Genomic DNA, 19,995 nt, shown 5'->3' with positions numbered 1-19,995 from the left:
CTTATCTTTATCCATCAGTATCTTAAAGCTTATTGAAACGTCGACCACCTGGCTGGGCTCATTCCCCAATACCAGGTCCAGTATGGCCCCTTCCCTAGTTGGACTATCTACATACTGTTTCAGGAATCCCTCCTGGATGCTCCTTATAAACTCTGTCTCATCCACGCCCCTAGCACTAAGTGAGTCCCAGTCAATATAGAGGAAGTTAAAATCTCCCACCACAACAACCCTGTTGGGTTGATTTCTACCTATTTTAGGTAGAAACTGGTTTGTGGCGGCCAAGTGTTCACAGCGACATCGCTTTTTGATCCTTCGATGTCGGCTCTTCCTATCATTGTGAAGCAGAATTCACCAAGCGTTGGATTGTTCACCCACTAATAGGGAATGTGAGTTGGGATTAGACCATCGTGAGACAGGTTAGTTTTACCCCACTAATGATTAAGGACCCCACACACCGAGGCAGCACAGTGGCGCAGTGGTTAGCACAGCTGCCTCACAGCGCCAGGGACCCGGGTTTGATTCCCGGCTTGGGTGACTGTCTGTGTAGAGTTTGCATGTTCTCCCCGTGTCTGCGTGGGTTTCCTCCGGGTGCTTCAGTTTCCTCCCACAGTCTAAAAGACGTGCTGGTTAGGTGCATTGACCTGAACAGGTGGCGGATTGTGGCGACTCAGGGAATTTCACAGTAACTTCGTTGCAGTGTTAATGTAAGCCTTACTTGTGATTAATAAACTTTAAAACTTTACTTTACATACTCTCTTCCATCTTCTTCTGTCAGGAAAAAGATACAAAAGTCTGAGGTCACAGTACCAACCGACTCAAGAACAGCTTCTTCCCTGCTGCAGTCAGACTTTTGAATGGACCTACCCCACACTAAGTAGATCTTTCTCTACACCCTAGCTATGACTGTAACACTATATTCAGCTCCTTTCCTTCTCTATGAATGTTATGCTTTGTCCGTATATCATGGAAGAAACAATATTTTTCACTGTATAGTAATACATATGACAATAATAAATCAAATCAGATCAAATCAATGTGGCTGACTCTCAATTGTCCTCCAAGGGCAACTAGGGATGGTCAATAAATGCTGTAAGAAGTTTAACAACACTAGGTTAAAGTCCAACAGTTTTATTTGGTAGCAAATGCCATAGCTTTCGGAGCACTGCCTCTTCGTCAGGTGGAGTGGAGAAATGCTGGCCAGACAGTGACACCCATCTCTCACAAATGAATTTTAAAAAACATTGGAGGGTTGTAAGAGTGAGTGGGATTAGCTGAGTTGTTCTTGCAGAGAGACAGTAATGGCCTCCTCTGTGCTGTAACCCTTCAGATGCTCCTATTAACCATGGGAGCCAAAGCCAGGCTGGGTTCAGCCACTGCATTGTGCTGGATGGGCCCCTCAATGAGGAGAGGAACTACAGAGACCAGAATGCAATGGGACGAGGACAGGGGCGGGTCTGCACGCGCTTATTGGTGGGGGAAGTGGCCAGCTGTACGCATGCGCATTGGTAGAGAACATCAGGCTGCCGAGTTTGTGCATGCGCAATAGTAGGGGGAACGCGGCTGCCGGATCTGTGCATGCGCAGTGGTGGGGGGAAATCAGGCTGCCGGATTTGTGCATGCGCAATGGTGGGGGGAAATCAGGCTGCCGGATCTGTGCATGCGTAGTAGTGGGGAAAAATCAGGCTGCCGGGTCTGTGCATGCGCAGTGATGGGGGGGGAAAAAATCAGGCTGCCGGGTCTGTGCATGCGTAGTGGTGGGGGAAAAAAAACCCAGGCTGCCGGGTCTGCGCATGCTCAGTGGTGGGAAACTGCCAGGTCCGTGCACGCTCGGTGGGTCTGCGCGTGCGCAGTTGTGGGAGCGTGCCGCCGCGCGGGGGCGGTTGGGTAGAGCGGTCCACGCAGGCGTGCTGTGGGGCAGGCTGGGTAGTGGCTTGTCCTTGCTCCGGTTGTGGGTCAGTTTGTGAGGGAGAAGCGAGTCTCCGGGATGTTCACCGCCTTCCGCTCCATCGTCCGCCCTAGGCCGCTGTGCCTGGCCCGGGCAGCTCTGGCCAGGGGTTACGCCGAAGCAGCGCCGTCGGCCGCCGGGATGTCTTTCACATTCGCCTCTCCCACCGAGGTAAGGCCGAGGCCTGGGCCCTCTCCTAGAGCTGCAATCCACCGCCACCCAGAACTTCTCCAGCAGAGGTAGCTCAGCTTGACCAAACATCACCAAAAAATACATCTCCAACCTTGAGCAGGTCATCTCCTCACTCTTGGAGAACACAGCCCACCCAACCTGTTCATGAGATCCTCTTATTGCCCTTGTAAATCTGCTCTGTTTCTTGCAATGCTTTTCAGGTGTTTTTCTACTTCTGCTTTAATTATTTCAGATGTTTTATTTATGCTTCATTCATTTGACGCCTGCACACACTTCTATAGTATGTTAGGCCCAAATTTGCTCCACATGAGTTTTCATCGAATCCCAACAGTGCAGAAGTAGGTCATTCAGCACATTGATCCTGCACTGACGACAATCTCACCCAGGCCCTATCCCTGTTACTCCATACATTTAACCTGCTAGTCCCCCTGACACCAAGGGGCAATTTAGCACAGCCAATCCACCTAACCTGCACATCTTTGGACCGTGGGAGGAAACCAGAGCACTTGGAGGAAACACAGGCAGACATGGGGAGAACTTGCAAACTCCACACACAGTTACCTGAGGCTGGAATTGAACTCTGGGTCCATGGTGCCAAGAGGCAGCAGTGCTAATCACTGTGCTGCCCTTCTCTCATTACTTTGTCGAACCCATCAATATGTCCTTCTATTCCTTATTCCTTCATCAGTTTATGTAGCTTACACTTGAATGAATTTTCCGCAAGTATTTGCCAGTGAGTTCCATGTTCTTCCCACTCTTTGAACATAGAACCATAGCCTACAGTGCAGAAGGAGACCATTTGGTCCATCGAGTCTGCACCAATCACAATCCCTATCCCTGTAGCCCCACTTATTTACCCTGCGAGTCCCCATGACACTAAGGGTCAATTTAGCATGGCCAATCCACCTAACGTGCACATCTTTGGACTATGGGAGGAGACTGGAGCACCTGATGAAAACCCACGCAGACATAGGGAGAACGTGCAGACTCCACACAGACAGTGACCCAAGCCGGGAATCGAGCCTGGCGCTGTGAGGCAGCAGTGCCAACCATCGTGCTGCCTCCTCTTAGGTGAAGAGGTTTCTCCTGATTTCCCTATTGAATTAATTGGGGATCACCTTATACTTATGGTCCCTGGTTTCAGATAAAACTCTACCTATTAATCTGGATGAAATGCTAATCTCATTAATAATAATCATCAAACTACCAGATTGTTATAGAAGTCCATCTGGTTCATTAATGTTCTTCAGGGGAGTAAATTTGTTTTTACTTGGTCTGGCCTACATGTGACTGCAGGCCCACTGCAATGTGGTTAACTGCCCTCAAATGACCTAACCAGTCACTCCGTTGTACCCATAATGCTACAGAAAAATCAAAACTTGGTATAAAACACCACATGGACTGTACGGGTTCCCTACCATGTTTTTAAGGACAGTTAGGGGTGGGCAATGAGCGTTACCCTTATCGTCGATGCACACATCTCAACGAAAAAAGGCATTTCCTTAGCTTTCTCTTTTCTAAGAAAAGAGAACGTCTGTTCTGCCTTTCCTGATGTTTAAACCCCTAACCCCATGCTTGTGACTCTTTTCATAATACAACAATCATTATGTCCACTGCTTCCAGGTGTGGTCTAGCCAAGGTTCAACACAACTTTAACATAACTTGTCTGGTCCAACCCACAGCACGCCTGCGTTGTTGTTAAACCTGCTGACAGGTTGGTGATTGCTGACAAGGTTGGTGACACTGCTGTCTGATGAACCAACCTCTGCCTTCTGGAGTTTGAACACTTCTCTGATACTGCCTCCTCCCTCCCCCATGGACCATGAAATCACCACTGAGTAGAAAGCCATGTTTTAAAAAAATCACCTGGTGTCGAGAGGGGCGGGTCGGGATGCCGACCTCCTCGTGAACCTGCTCCTGGGCCTGGCGAAACGCACCATTTATAGGTCCAGGCAGCGGGCGATCGAGGGGGCCATCAATCCTGACTGTCTGCCCCTCTACCGCGGCCACGTTCGCGGCCAGGTGTCCCTGGAGAGGGAGCATGCGGTGTCCACGGGCGTGGTTGACGCCTTCCCCGCCCGTTGGGCACCGCAGGGGTTGGGATGCGTTATCGACCCTAATAATCACATTGATTTGATGTTTTTAAGTTTCTTTTGTACTTTGATTTTTGTTTGGGCTGTTCCCCCTCCTTTTGGGGAGCTGCCCCTTTTTATTTTGTCCTGATTTAACTTGAGTTTGTTTATTTGGTTTGACCTTGAAAGACCTTGACCCCATTCTCTGAAAATCTTCCCTCCATGAACTTCCCCCAACCCAGCACAGTCTTGGTCCAACTCCTTCCCAAAATCCACAAATGGAATTCCCTTGTTTGTAGACCCATTGCTTCACTCTATTCTTGTCCCACTGAACTTATTTCTTATTTCTTTTTTTCATCCCCATGTCTAATCTCTTCAGTTATATCTGTGACTAACAGTATCTTGACCCTAACCACCTCTTTTTCACCGTGGATGTCCAATCCCTTTATACCTTTTATCTCTCAACAAATGGCCTGTGGGCTTTCTGCTTCTCCTTGAAAGAGAGGTACAAGTGGCTCCCATTCACCATCGCCTCCTTTGCCCAGCTGGACCTGTTCTCTCTGTGAACAATTTCTCCATTGACTCTTACTCGCCTCCAATTGAAAGGAGTCATTATGGGAAGCCATATGGTTTGTTGATATGCCTTTTTTATGGTAGTATGTAGAACATTCTTTGTTTCAGTCCCAGTCCCCTCCCTGATCATTTTTTCCAGTACTGTGTAGGTGCCATTTCGCTCTGAGCTGGCAGAGTTCATGAACTTTACTTCCTATTTCAATCCTTTCCTTGCCTTCATGCGGTCCATCTGTGTGACTCCGTCCTCCCTTAACTTTTCAGCCTATCTCCAGAGATAGAGGAAATCAAATAATATCCACTCTAAGTCCACTGACCCCCGCTGCATGATTGCACTTCCTCCCTCCCTGTTCCCAGTCCATGTTGTATCCGACAATGTCGCTTTCTTATTGCTTCTGATATATCTCCTCAACCACGATTTCCCTCCAGGGCCCATACTTTTGCCATCCTATGTTTCTCACTTCTGCTCTACACTCCAGCCCCCCTCCCAGACTCATGGCAGGGTTCCCTTTCCCTTTACCCCCAGACTCGAGGCGGGGTTGCCTTTGCCTTCCCTCCCAGATTCATGGCAGGGTTCCCTTTGTCATCATTATCTAATCACCAGCTTCCACATTCAACACATCATCCTCTGCTTTCCTTGTCAAATGCTGGCAGACCTGCTGATTTTTCCAATATTTTGTGTTTTTACTCCATTTACTTAAATCATAGGTCCACATTAAGATTGAGGAGTTAAATTGTAGCCAATTCCCATGTGTCTATTGACTTTATTTGCCAGAAGGATCCGGTGCTTCATTTACAGAAATGGCTGCTAGCATCTGAATAACATACAATAGCATCTAAATATGATCATGCAAAATGAAAACTACTTCAAATTTGTATAAAATTGTATAATTTTTGATCATGCTGTCACCAGAAATTTATGTAAATGTATTCATAAGAATTCTCAAATCCAAAATTATTTTAAAATGAAAACTGTATAGGAGATACTCCAGTCAGGTAGCACTTACAGTTTACGGTTGATTTGTTTTTTTGGTTTCAAGCATGTACAGATGCAAGGAAGGGGGGAAGGTGCCAGTGGTGTCTGATAGGCTGGAAGGCAGGAGAGGTTAAGTGGCAAAGGAATGATAATGGGACAAATAAATGAGACGGGGCTAGAGGAGATGTAAATGGGAATAGCAGAGACATTACCGACAGCTGTCTGAAAAACTGAAGGTGGAGGTTATGATCTGTAAAGCAATAAAGTACTTGATTGTAGAGATGAGATGCTAAGTATAAGAACATAAGAAATAGGAGCAGGAGTAGGCCATCTAGCCCCTCGAGCCTGCCCTGCCATTCAATAAGATCATGGCTGATCTGAAGTGGATCAGTTCCACTTACCCGCCTGATCCTCATAACCCCTAATTCCCTTACCGACCAGGAATCCATCTATCCGTGATTTAAACATATTCAACGAGGTAGCCTCCACCACTTCAGTGGGCAGAGAATTCCAGAGATTCACCACCCTCTGAGCGAAGAAGTTCCTCCTCAACTCTGTCCTAAACTGACCCCCCTTTATTTTGAGGCTGTGCCCTCTAGTTCTAGCTTCCTTTCTAAGTGGAAAGAATCTCTCCACCTCTACCCTATCCAGCCCCTTCATTATCTTATAGGTCTCTATAAGATCCCCCCCTCAGCCTTCTCAATTCCAACTAGTACAAACCCAATCTGCTCAGTCTCTCCTCGTAATCAACACTCCTCATCTCTGGTATCAACCTGGTGAACCTTCTCTGCACTCCCTCCAAGGCCAATATGTCCTTCTGCAAATAAGGGGACCAATACTGCACACAGTATTCCAGCTGCGGCCTCACCAATGCCCTGTACAGATGCAGCAAGACATCTCTGCTTTTATATTCTATCCCCCTTGCGATATAGGCCAACATCCCATTTGCCTTCTTGATCACCTGTATGATTCGAAGCCAAGGACAGAGACATCGGGACAGAGGTGGGCTGGAGAATTAAAATGACAGATAGGTAGGGGTCATGTTTGTAGTCTAAACGGAGGAATTCCACATGGTCACCTATTCTGAGTTTTTTCTCCCCGATGTAGATGAGACCGCATTGCGAACAATGACTATGGTATATTAAGTTGAAAGAAGTGCAAATAAATTAGTTTTCAACCTAGGAAGAGTGTTTCGGGACCCTGCTTGGTGGGAAGAGAGGAGGTCTGAAGGCAGGTGGCATTTCCTTTCTTGTAGGGAAGAGGTATTTGAGGCGCATGAGTAGGGTTGGGTGGGATAGACAGAATCATTTCTTTGCAATGCTGAAATTGGAATGTTATGGATGGCATCATGCTGGAGATGGTGTAAATGGCAGAGGATGATCCATTAAATGTGGAAGCTGGTGGTGAAGACATTTGGGCTCATTGAAGTTTTAGGACATATTTGTTCATTTCACCTGCCATTGTCAACAGGCCCATGCCTTCATCTTTCCTGTTGCCTACACCCGTCCCCATAACTCCTTGTTGTCTAGTAATCTATACTAATAATAAAATCTATGTTGGGGGCAGCTCTTGTATCCACTGAAGTTTAGGAGAGTAAGGGAGGGGACTTGATTGAAACTTTTAAATTCCTGAGGGGTCTTGACGGTGGATGTGGAAAGGATGTTTTTTTCTTGTGGGGAAACTAGAACGAGGGATCATTGTTTAAAAATAAAGAGTCATTCATTTCGGACAGGGGTGAGAAGAATTTTCTTCTGAGGGTCATGAGTCTTTGGAACTCTCCTCAGGCGGTGGAAGCAGAGTTGTTGAATATTTTTAAGGCAGATGAGCAATGGGGTGAAAGATTATCGGGGGGTAAGCAGGAATGTGGGGTTGAAGTTACAGTTAGATCAGCCATGATCTTATTGAATGGTAGAGCAGGCTCGAGGGGCTGAGTGGCCCTACTCCTTGCATATGTAACTCAAATACAGATTCGGCAATACAGGATCTGCAGCTAAAATGATAGTGTATTTATTCATGGTATTGCTGGCAAGCAAAGCATTCATTTGCTCACACCTAGTTGCCCTTGAGAAGGTGGTAATGAGCCACCACTTTGAATTGCTATCGTCCATATAGTGTAGTTATACTCGGTGCTGCTGGGAGAGTTCCAGAATTTTGACCTAGTGATATTAAAATAATCAGGATGATGTGGGACCTGGTGGATGCTTGCAGGTAATGGCATTCCTATACGTCTGCTGATTTGTTCTTTTAGGTGATGGGGATCAGCGGTTTGGACGTTCTGTCGAAGACATCTTGGCAAGTTGCTATGGTGCATCTTTCAAATGTGGGGAGGGGGAGGGAGAGCAATTGTTTGAGGTAGCAGCTGAGGTCCCAGTCAAGCAGCTGCTTCTTCCTGGATGGTGTTGAGTTCTTCAGTGCTATAGGAGGTGCACTCATCCAGGCACGTGAAGAGTATTCCATCATATTTCAGACTTTATCATTGTAGATGATGGACAGGCATTGGAAAGTCAGGAAGTGAATCGCTCTCAGTCTTTGATGTTCTTGGATAGCTACGGTATTTATGTGGCTGGTTCAGTTAAGCTCTGGTCACTGTTCACCCCGAAGGCGTTAATGGTGGGGGATTTGGCGATGGTAATGCTATTGAAATGAGGTGGTTAGACTCTCTTGTTGGTAATGTTCACTGCCTGCCACTTGTGTGGCGTGAATGTTACTTCCCACTTATCTTTCTAGTGTTGTGCAGGTCTTGCAGCATGTGGGCAAGACTGCTTCGTTAACTGAATTGCAAATGGAACTGAACATAAATCACTTGCGAAGATCCCACTTCCGACCTCATGACAGAGGGAAGGTAATTAAGGTAGCTGGGGCTTTCTGGGCCTGGAATACTACTGAGTGGTATCTTGAAGTTGAGATGATTGCGCGCGCCCCCCCCCCCGGCAACAACCCCACAATCGTTGTCCTTTGTGCTAGCTGTGTCTCCAAACATAGGATTTATTGACGTCACTCCTAGTTTTTGAGAAAGCAAATATTCCCAGCTCTGAGTACAGAGATCTGAATATTCTCCTCAACCAAAAGAGAGCCATCTAGTGGTATAGTTTTGTCTTGGGAAAATTTAGTGCTGTACTTTTTTTTAAAGTTTCTACAGATTCCTGTAAATGATATAGAAACAGTGGCACTGGTTGTATTCCTGTACCTAAACAAGTGGTCATTCTTCATGTTGAAGATTACATTGACTGTCTGTGGATTAGTTGATGCCTGGAGGCATTTGATCTCAATCTTCTCCTTGTAATATCTAGGCACACATTTCCAGTAACGGTGTGGCAACTAAATTAGGCATGGACTTGATGAGTTAAATTGCCTCCATTTCTGTAAATCCTCTGTCTATATTATCCCTGCAATTCGGATAATTGGTCAACAGTAATGTTTCTGGGCTTCCGCCGGGTGCTCCTGTTTCCCGAACAGATGCCAGAGTGTGGTGACTCAGAGATTTTCACAATAACTTCATTGTGGTGTTAATGTAAGCCTACTTTATGACACTAATAAATAAGCTTTAAAACTTTTCCCCACAGTCCAAAGATGTGAAGGTTGGGTGGATTGGCCATGCTAAATTGATTCTTAGTGTCAGGCGGATTAGATTGTTGTCAGTACAGGCTCGATGGGCCGAATGGCTTCCTTCTGCAATGTAGGATTCTATGATTCTACTTTTGCGCCAGAGATTAGCTCAGCATAGTCTGAAGATGGAACGTGTGACTTTCAGCATTTGTCTTATGGAAAACTTGTATCTCAGTTTACAATTTATTTGCAATGGCAGTGATTCTGGTGACGAGTTGTTTTTGAATGTTACTCATGTTACATTTATAACGCTGACCTACAATTTTACCAGAGTTTTGACTAAGATGGGAGAAATGAGGGGTGAGGAGACTTGAGGCAATTTCTTTGGCTTTTACCTTGTTTTTTTTTTCTCATCAGGTGTTTTATAATGAAGCCAATGTGAAACAAGTTGATGTTCCAACAATGACGGGAAGCTTTGGCATTCTCCCTGCCCATGTACCCACGCTACAGGTGCTAAAGCCTGGAATTGTAACTGTGTTTGATGAAGAGGGTGCACAGAGCAAGTATTTTGGTATGTCAATTCCTGTATGTGAAGTAGGGCAATTTTAAAATGGAATTTCATTATTACAGTTAAAATAAATTCTCAATGTCATTTTCTACTGCCAGTTGTATAAACTATAGGCAATTAACACTGATATTTTAAACCAGATGGACATCAGTAAAATGAAGGATTTGTGTTGCTAAGTATTTTTATCTCTCAGTAAGTTGAATGCTGAAAGTGTTGATAATCCTTGTGCGGCTCTTTGCGTTGATACCTTTTGTAATATTAACAATGCCAGCACTGTTACAGGCTCTTAGACAGCATGCAATTACCTGCTATGGTGATTTATGACACTAATAAATAAGCTTTAAAACTTTTCCCCACAGTCCAAAGATGTGAAGGTTGGGTGGATTGGCCATGCTAAATTGATTCTCCCATTGTTTTGTTTCTTAAAGACTGGATTAGTTGTAAGTATTCGCATTCCAACCATTATTCATGTAAATTGAGTCTGTGTCTTATAAGTTCTGTTTGTGAACAGAATTCCCACTCACCTGAAGAAGGGGCTCAGAGCCTCGAAAGCTTGTGTGGCTTTTGCTACCAAATAAACCTGTTGGACTTTAACCTGGTGTTGTTAAACTTCTTACTGGATTTATTCACTGGCAGAAAAGCTTTCAAGTACAAGTACTTACTGGCACACTTAGCGAATAAGAATCAAACCGAATGAATATACATCTTTTTCAAATGTGAAACTAGTATAAAAATGAATAGATTCTAAAATGGAAGTACACATTCATGGACAGTTCAGAGTCAGACGTATTACTGCCAATCTGGAGTCACGTGTAGGCCACACCAGGTAAAGATGGCAGATTTCCTTCCCTAAAAGATTTTAGTGAATCACATGGATTTTTAGGGTAACCAGTGATAGTTTCCTGGTCATCATTAGCTAGCTAGCAGTTCCAGATCTATTAATTTAATTTCCCTTCCATGGTGGGATTTGAACCCATGTATAACAAGGCACTTTAAACTATGCCACCTTCTCCCTTATTGTCTATGTTATCTCTTTTTGTTTCTTAACTCTTCCCCGGATTTTATTTAACCCCAACCTGCAAAACAAATAGAATTTTCATTCATATTTTTCATTCAGGTTTTAAGTATCTGATACATTGTACCTGAAAAGGTGGTGAGAGCTGATACTGTCCGTAATTTTAAAAGGATGTTGAACAGGTGCTTGAGGATGAAGATGAGTTACAGAAAAAAGGACTAAGCAGCCCTTTCAAATAGCACAATGTGCCAAATGGTCTCCTGTGGTGTAAGCTCCCATGATTCTATTCCTTAAAAGATTGTCAATATTTGAATTTTGGTGGCTCAGTGGTTAGCACTGTTGCCTCTCAGCGCCAGGATCCTGGATTCAGTTCCATCCTTGGGTGACTGTGTGGAGTTTGCGCATTCTCCCTGTGTCTGCGTGGGTTTCCTCTGGGCGTTCCAGTTTCCTCCCACAGTCCAAGGTGTGCAGGTTAGGTGGATTGGCCGTGCTAAATTGCCCCTTGGTGTCCCAAGTTGTGTAGGTTACATGGATTAGCCATGGTAAATGCACAGGGATAGAGCAGTGGGGGGAGGGCTTGGGTAAGATAGTCAGAAATTCGATGGGCCGAATGGCTTCTTCACGAGGGATTCTATGACTGTTTTGTTTTTCTTCACATTCTCACAAGACCCTTTTTTTCTATCAGTTTTTAAACTGTTGCTGGCCTCATTTTACTTTTTGGGGAAATGAATTTTCCCCAAAAAACTGAGATTTGATTAACTATAAACTAAATCAAAACAGCATTTCTTCAAAACCCAATACCAATTGACGTTGCGTGTGATGTGATGGTCAATGTTGTCATGTTTTTGCACATCAGCTACAATTTGATAGCTGCAGATAAGCTAACTTGTCCAGACAATACTCTTCTGATTGAGTAAATTTGGGCATAGCATGTTAAAGAACTAAATAGACTAAAATGTCCCTCCAGTACTTCTGATTAGGTAAATCAGCAAGATTCTCCTGTTTTCTACCTAGTGGTTACCACTGAAAAGTGTACAGTCTGCTACGACTCTCACCAACCTTTACATATACACCATAAGAAGCATCCTTTCTGGATGTATCTAAGCTTTAATGATTGCTGCTCTGTCCAAGAATGCAAGAAAGTAGAAAGGGTTGTGAACTATCACTCAAACCAGCCTCCCATCCACTGACTCCATCAAGGAAGCCACGCACCCTGGACATTCTCTCTTCCACCTTCTTCCTTCAGGGAAGAAGATACGAAAGTCTGAGGTGATATACCAACTGATTCAAGAACAGCTTCTTCCCTGCTGCCATCAGACTTTTGAACGGACCTACCTCGCATTAAGTTGATCTTTCTCTACACCCTAGCTATGACTAACACTATATCCTGAGCCCTGCCCTTCTCTTTGAACGGTATGCTTTGTCTTTATAGCACGTGAGAAAAAATACTTTTCACTGTATCCCAGTACATGTGACAATAATAAATCAGATATGAGCAGGGGAAAATGAGGATTGTGGTCCTCGCAGTTGAATAGCTGGATGCGGATGAGTTTCTTAAACTCCGAAACAACGCGTTTCTTGAATGAAATGGTGCCTATTAGAGAGGAGGCGGCTAAGTAGGAACTGCAAAATAAAATGTAATCCTTTTCATATTAGGTATGAGATATATTCATGTCTTCATGGCTGTATTGGGTTTTGACAATTTACTTGACCTTATTGTTCAGATTTATTTTTGCATAAAATAAACAGTGTGGCCATTTTTCTCCCATGCTCTAAAATGAAGGCAATAGCTAAAAGGCACTTTTACCGTAACATTTTTTCTGTAAAATGCATTTCTGACAGATTCATTTACAATAAAAGCATATTTTCCACAGCTCCCTCTATCATTGGAAATTCTGAGTGCTTTGCTGGCATTTTAAAATGAATGGATGGAATTTTAATTTTAATCCATGAACTGTCCTTGCAGCAAAACCAACCATCTATTGAAATAAGCAAATTACTGCGGATGCTGCAATCTGAAACAAGGACAAAGGATGCTGGAAAAATTCAGCAGATCTGGCAGCATCTGTAAGGAGCAAAACAGAGTTAACGTTTTGAGTCCTTTGACACTTCATCGGGACTGAAGGGAGGGAGACTGAAGGGCGGCACGGTAGCACAGTGGTTAGCACTGCTGCTTCATAGCTCCAGGGACCTGGATTCGATTCCCGGCTTGGGTCACTGTCTGTGTGGAGTTTGCACATTCTCCTCGTGTCTGCGTGGGTTTCCTCCGGGTGCTCTGGTTTCCTTCCACAGTCCAAAGATGTGTGGGTTAGGTTGATTGGCCATGCTAAAATTGCCCCTTAGTGTCCTGGGATGCGTAGATTAGAGGGATTAGCGGGTAAAATATGTAGGGATATGAGGGTAGGGCCTGGGTGGGATTGTGGTCGGTGCAGACTCGATGGGCCGAATGGCCTCTTTCTGTACTACAGGGTTTCTGTGATTCTGTGTTAAAAGAGCTGTAGAAACGGCAACAAAAAGTAGCAACTTTAAGATTTAAAGTAAGGTGGTCTGTTGTGGGAGGAGCAGAGGGGGTTGCATTGAGGCTGCGTGGGATGTCATAAATCAAGGGTTTTAGATGAAGGAGAAAGGTCACATTCTAAAGTTGCTGAATTCAACATTGCGTCTTGAGGGTTGCAACCAGAAGATGAGATGTTGCTAATCCAGCTTATGCTGGGCTTTCCAGGAGCATTGCAGCAGACCAAGGACAGACATGGAGGCATGAGCGCGAGGTGTGGAGTTAAAATGGCACACAACAGGAAGGTTGAAATGGGTCGAATGGACACTGATAATGTTTTATTTGCTGAACTGGACAATGTTCATCTATTATCTGAAAAGGAAAAAATGGCTTTTGCTTTCCTTGTTTTAAATTTCTCTGTGTCTGCGTGGGTTTCCTCCGGGTGCTCCAGTTTCCTCCCACAGTCCAAAGATGTGTGGGTTAGGTTGATTGGCCACGATAAATTGTCCCTTCGTGTCAGAGGGATTAGCAGGATAAATATGTGGGGTTACGGGGTTAGAGCCTGGGTGGGATTGTTGCTGGTGCAGACCCAACCGGTTGAATGGCCGCCTCCTGCACTGTAAAGATTCTATGATTCTATGAAATTCTTTCACGGGATGTGGGCATTGCTGGTTGTGGCAACATTGGATGCCCATCCCTAATTACCCTTGAACTGAGTGGCTTGCAAGGCCATTTCAGAGGGCAGGTAAGAATCAACCGCATTGCTGTGGATCTGGAGTAACATTTTTTTTATTTTTTTTGTACTTTTCCAATTCAAGCAAATCAAATCCAATTCAGAGTCTCAACAAGTTGAGACATTTCCGATCCAGGCTGGCAAGACAGGGCAAGCGACCAAATTACCATGTCCTGGGCCTGATCTACATGAGCCAAGCTGATTGGAGGAGGGAAAGCAATAACTCCTCCAAGACTTGAGCTCATTTGCATCCCAGCCAAAAGGCCAAGATGCCGCTTTTAAAAATTGCTTCATATGAAACACATGAAGCTTCAATGTAACCTAATGACCTCAACCAAGTGCAGCATCCGCATAACTACACTTGATCTTAGCCAAAAGGCCGAGAAGCGCTGGAGTAACATATGGGCAAGACCAGGTGAGGACGGAAGATTTCCTTCCCTAAAGGACATTAGAGAACCAGATGGGTTTTTACAGCAATGATTTCATGGTCATTAATTCGTGATTTTTATTGAACTAAAATTTCTCCATCTGCCGAGGTGGGATTTGAATCCGGGTCCCCAGAACGTTACCCTGAGTCTCTTACTAGTCTAGTGGTAATACTACTACCCTATCGCTTTGTGGCCTCCAGCATTTCCAAAATAATGTGCTGGTATTTGCATACTATTGAAAACCGTAACCGTTTCCTTCCCGCCCAACCATGCGTACATTCTGTGAAAATACAAATTGTCCCATTTAAACCACTTGTTTATGGTATATATGGATTTTATATAATCTTGATTTATCTAGCCTCATTGCGTAATCTTTTCAAAAACTAATTTGACAATTTATAATTTTACTGTTGTTAATTTCTTGTCCGTGTTTCACTTGGCAATGCAGGGACGTGTCTGTAACTAGCTAATTAACAATGCCCACATTTATACAAACATGCTTTTAAATCCTGCTAATTCTGAAAAATTCCGGGAAATAGAGTATGGGTATCATTGCTTGGGTGGGTGGAAAGTTATTGCCTTACGAACTATGTTAGTTATTTCTGTTACCCAATACTGTTTTTGATATTTACTGCGTTAGTGTTTTATTAACACTTTCAGAGACTGCTGCCATACTGATATGGTTGAACCTGTCTTTCTGGTTTTGGTTTGTTGTGTTGAAACCAGTGATCACTCTCTGGCAGTGCAGGGTGCTATTCTAAATGAAATGTACTATGTTAAGAATAATAATTCTCTCAACACCAGGTTAAAGTCCAACAGGTTTATTTGGTAGCAAATACCATAAGCTTTCGGAGCGCTGCTCCTTCGTCAGATGGAGTAGAAATTTCCACTCCATTTCCATTTCCACTTTATCTGACGAAGGAGCAGCGCTCCGAAAGCTTATGGTATTTGCTACCAAATAAACCTGTTGGACTTTAACCTGGTGTTGTGAGACTTCTTACTGTGTTCACCCCAGTCCAACGCCGGCATCTCCACATCAAGAATAATAATTGTCAGAGGTGTGTTTGAGAATAGTACAGCTGCCTCACAGCACCAGGGACCCGGGTTCAGTTCCCAGTTTGGGTTACTGGCTGTGCGGAGTCTGCACGTTCTCCCCGTGTCAGTGGGTTTCCTCCGGGTGCTCCTGTTTCCTCCGACAGTCTGAAAGACGTGCTGGTTAGGTGCATTGGTCATGCTAAATTCTCCCTCGGTGTACCCGAACAGACACCAGAGTGTGGTGACTGGGCAGATTTTCACAGTAACGTTAAGGCAGATTTTCACAGTAAGCTTATTGCAGTGTTAATGTAAGTCTACTTGTGCCACTAATAAATAAACTTCAAGTTCAAAAGTATTGGAAACAAATTAATGACCAGAGTTGCAAGAGAAAAAATGATGTATTGCACCAGAAATAATCGAGCACAAAGATTGGAGGTTTTGCACGATTGAAATATATTGTTTGCTGATTTCTAGTGAGCAGTGGTTCTGTGACGGTGAATGCGGACTCATCAGTTCAACTCTTGGCTGAAGAAGCAGCAGCTCTAGATGAATTAGACTTAACTGTGAGTACAAATTCCTGTGTTTTGTCAATTAAGATTGAAATGTTCCCTGGTCCAGTCAGACATTAACGTGCTCTGCTTGGGTCTTGAACCTTTATTGTGATATTCCGGATTGCCTGGACAATTTTGGTAACTTCTAAGGATGCTATTGTCCAGTGCCTGCATAACTGACTACGTGTTTATTGATTTGAAACATTTTTCTGAAAAGTGATTCAGCATGGAGGGACCAGGACAAGTGTTTAGTGATCTTGACACCTAAAAACTTGAAGCTCTCGACCATTTCTACTTCGTCCCCATTGATGTGGACAGCGGCTTCCTGAAATCGATGACTATCTCCTTCATGGATGCACCGATATCCTTAACACCGCATACTACTATCACCATCTCCCAGGCCCGAAAAGAAGCAATCACTCCAAGAAGTGTGGAAAACATGCAGGTCTGCAGGTGAGAGTGATACAAAGTGGTCCCAAGACCCCTCCCTCCCCAGTTTACCCCTTGCAAATGTCCTTTCTTTGGAAAACAAACTGACGAACTTAAAGCCAGACTCACTTTCCAAAGAGAACCGAGGGATTGCTGTATACACTGTCTCATGCGGACATGGCTCACTTCTGCTTCACCGGACTGTGCCCTACAACCAGAGGGCTTCTCAATCCACCAGATGGGCTGTACAGCGGCCTCAGGCAAGGCTGGGTGAGGTGGGATCTGCCTCCCAATCAACACCTCATGGCGCCTAGACGTAGCAACACTGGCGAGCTTCTGCTCCTCGGACCTAGAATTCCTGACGCTAAAATGCCACCCCTACTACCTTCTGCAAGAGTTATCCTGACAGCAGTTTACATCCCACCCAACGCAGACGTGAAGACCGCACTGGACGAAATATGCAGCATTACAATTAGCCTTGAGACCAAATATCCCAAGGCCTTGTTCATCGTGGCCGGGGACTTCAATCAGGCAAAGCTCAAGAACGTCTGACCAAGATACCACCAACATGTCTCCTGTTCCACCAGAGGCCCAAACATCCTTGACCACTGGTACACAACTATCAGACATTTCTACAGCTTCATCTCTCCCCCACACTTCTGGCAAATCAGACCACAAGATTGTGATTGTGCTCCTGTTCCGGCTTACAAAACTGAAATGGAAGAATCCATCACAGAAAGTTGTGGTCTGAGGAATCGGATGATCTCCTATGGGACTGCTTGGAGTCAGTAGACTGGTCAGTATTTAAAATCTCTGGACCAGCCTGAACGAGTACGCCCCTATAGTAACTGACTTCATTAGGAAGTGTGCAGGAGACTGTGTGCCAAAGAAGCAAATCTGATGTGTTTCCCAACCAGAAACCATGAACAGGGATATCCACTGCTTGCTGAAGTCCAGATCTGAGGCATTCATGTCGGGTGACCCTGACCTATACAAGAAAGCCAGATATGATGTAAGGAGATCTGTCAAAGATGCCAAAAGACAGTACCGGACTAATCTAGAGCCCCACATGGACCCCTGCTGACTATGGCAAAGACTGCAAGATGAAGGCATGTAAAATCACTGGCACCAATGCACCCCTCCCTGATGAGCTCAATGCATTCTATGATGTTTTGAGCAAGAATTTGACCTGTTCAGTGTTTTAGAATCCAAAGACTTCCAAAATAATATGATACAGTTTGGCTTTTTTTGACAGTCTTTACTGATCAGCCTAGGCCAGACCTCCAGGCTTTTACTAAGATCCGGTTAGGGACCAATAATGTTTTGTTTAAATCGGCCAAAGTTTGAGATTCAGAACAGTTGCTCAGTGAGTAAAGCCACAAGATTCCACGGGTTTTGAACAAACAAAACTAAATGACGAAACCAAGTCAGAATGATAAAACAGTTTACAATATCTGATCCGTTAATGTGAGGTACTTTTGAATTAACAGACAAACTGTGGTTGAACAAATCACACTACACAATAAATGACGGGCAACCAGGACAGAGTCCACGGATTTCTCAACAACCCATCATCAGTAACACCACTCGGCAAACCAGTCTCACTGCAACAATTTCACTGTCACGAGAGTTTCCGGTCTTCATCTTTTGAAGACCTAACTTGGAAATTCTCCAAATGTTTCTCCAACTCAACGACATCAACAATGGCCTACTGCGCAGGGTTTCAGCCTCGTCCCCTGAGATTCCATTCCCCGAGATTCCTGCGTATTTACTCAAGTACCAACTCGAGCACAAATTCAGATCTTTGACTGCAATGAGCAGAACATTACTGCTCCAAAGTGGTACTTTTGCCCCAGAGGTCCACAGTATGGAGTCACCAAATTTTAGCTGCCTCCTTGGATCTTCAGGGCTTCTTTTGAGCCTCCTTTGATTATCAGGGTTTCTCTTGAACCATCTTCACTTAGTTTGTAAAAATGTCGATCTGGGCATGTGTATCCTGCTCCCGGTCTGCATGTGCACAATTGCTCCGAGGCACATCAGGGGTTGAAATTCTTGACTTCTGCTCTCAACGTTAGATAAGTTTGACTCTTAGGACACGTCACATGCTTTTGTATATGAATCCAAATCTAAGCACATCAGTTAATATACTGTCTTCAATAATTTCATATCTGAATAAGCAATTGAATGTCCTTGTACTTTTTTTAACAATTATTTGTGGGTTACATTTGCAAGTTTGAAATTGATATCCCATCCACAAAGTTTGTAATTTACTTAAAAGGGAGGCATTGAAGGTACAATTGCTGCAGTTTTTTGTGCATGTTCTGATTCCAAAGTTTTAAAAATCCCTTAAATAAGACTTCCAAATGCACTTTGTTTCACCACCAGTTTAGCTGAGGTAGCTATTTCTGTTCAACTTAACTTGCTTTAAATAATAGAAAATGTAGTCTTGGAGATGCACTTATAAACTAGAGGTCACATAGAGTGTTACTGTGTCTGACTCATTGGAGTTGCAAGTAAAGTATTTTTTCCTTCGCCATTTTGTCGCTATGTAAACTGTTGACGCTTTTCCTTTTACTGATGTAATTTGTTCTCACTTTATTGACCAACAAATGTCACTTGATAAGGGAACCTTTGCTGATTTTCACCTCCATAACGATGGGATCATGGGACCAATCAGATTAGTTATAACCTGGGGAATCAGTTAAGTTAATGGTTTAACTGCTCACTGGGTAAACTATCAGAGCCCCTTATTTCTGGTTCAAATAGATCAGCAAATGTCTTGAGCGCTCCCTTCAATTTTTACACAACACTATGACCATTTCAGTTTTTAAAAGACCTTTCCCTGCAATGATTATTTCTCAGATGAGTGATCTATGGTGTGAAATTGTGCCATGATGTCTTGTGTAACTTGCTCAGCTCACTATATTTCTTCACAAGACAATCTATTGTACAATTTAATTCAAGGTTACCCAGCCCTATTGCTATTTTTTCATATGAGAATATCCTTCACGTTAATTTCTGTGCTAATATGAAGCCTTGCATATTTTGATTACTTGTGCCATTGAGCGAGTTTGGGTGTGATTAACCTCAACACAACCTGCTTTTTTGTGATCTATTGGCCTGGAAGAAGTATTTGCTGACAAATGAAATCTTATAAAGCTGTGTTTTTTCTGTGCCGAATGGAACTGTTGACCTTTTAATTTTAGCTCCAAGCATCCTGTGCATTAATATTTCCAATTCCAAAAGAATGCGTAGGTCTGCTTACTGATTTATTTGACCACACAATATGTGCACAGAATTTCAAACATGATACCAGTTAAGGTTTTTAATGAAGAGTTTGAAACTTTGACTTGGGCTTGAAACTCTATTTTTACATCTCATGAACTGTTATTTTGCTGCTCTCAAGACCATAAGACACAGGAGCAGAATTAGGCCACTCAG

The 19,995-nt window shown here is 43.9% G+C and overlaps 1 protein-coding gene across 1 annotated transcript in view; it reads left to right on the top strand.

The window, feature by feature from the left end:
* Positions 1-1,848: 1,848 nt before the first annotated feature.
* The window catches only part of atp5f1d (ATP synthase F1 subunit delta), a 32,301-nt gene continuing 14,154 nt past the window's right edge, over positions 1,849-19,995 (top strand). Inside the window, exons 1-3 of the mRNA XM_078198294.1 lie at positions 1,849-2,116; positions 9,719-9,872; positions 16,049-16,137. Coding sequence (XP_078054420.1) covers positions 1,985-2,116; positions 9,719-9,872; positions 16,049-16,137 — 375 coding nt within the window. The 5' untranslated portion in view covers positions 1,849-1,984. The remainder of the gene's footprint in view (positions 2,117-9,718; positions 9,873-16,048; positions 16,138-19,995) is intronic.

The sequence above is a fragment of the Mustelus asterias genome, chromosome 26, assembly GCF_964213995.1.
Source record: "Mustelus asterias chromosome 26, sMusAst1.hap1.1, whole genome shotgun sequence".
NCBI classification, from domain to species: domain Eukaryota; kingdom Metazoa; phylum Chordata; class Chondrichthyes; order Carcharhiniformes; family Triakidae; genus Mustelus; species Mustelus asterias.
Note: the sequence above shows the minus strand (reverse complement) of the source record. Positions and strands in the feature narration are given on the sequence as shown.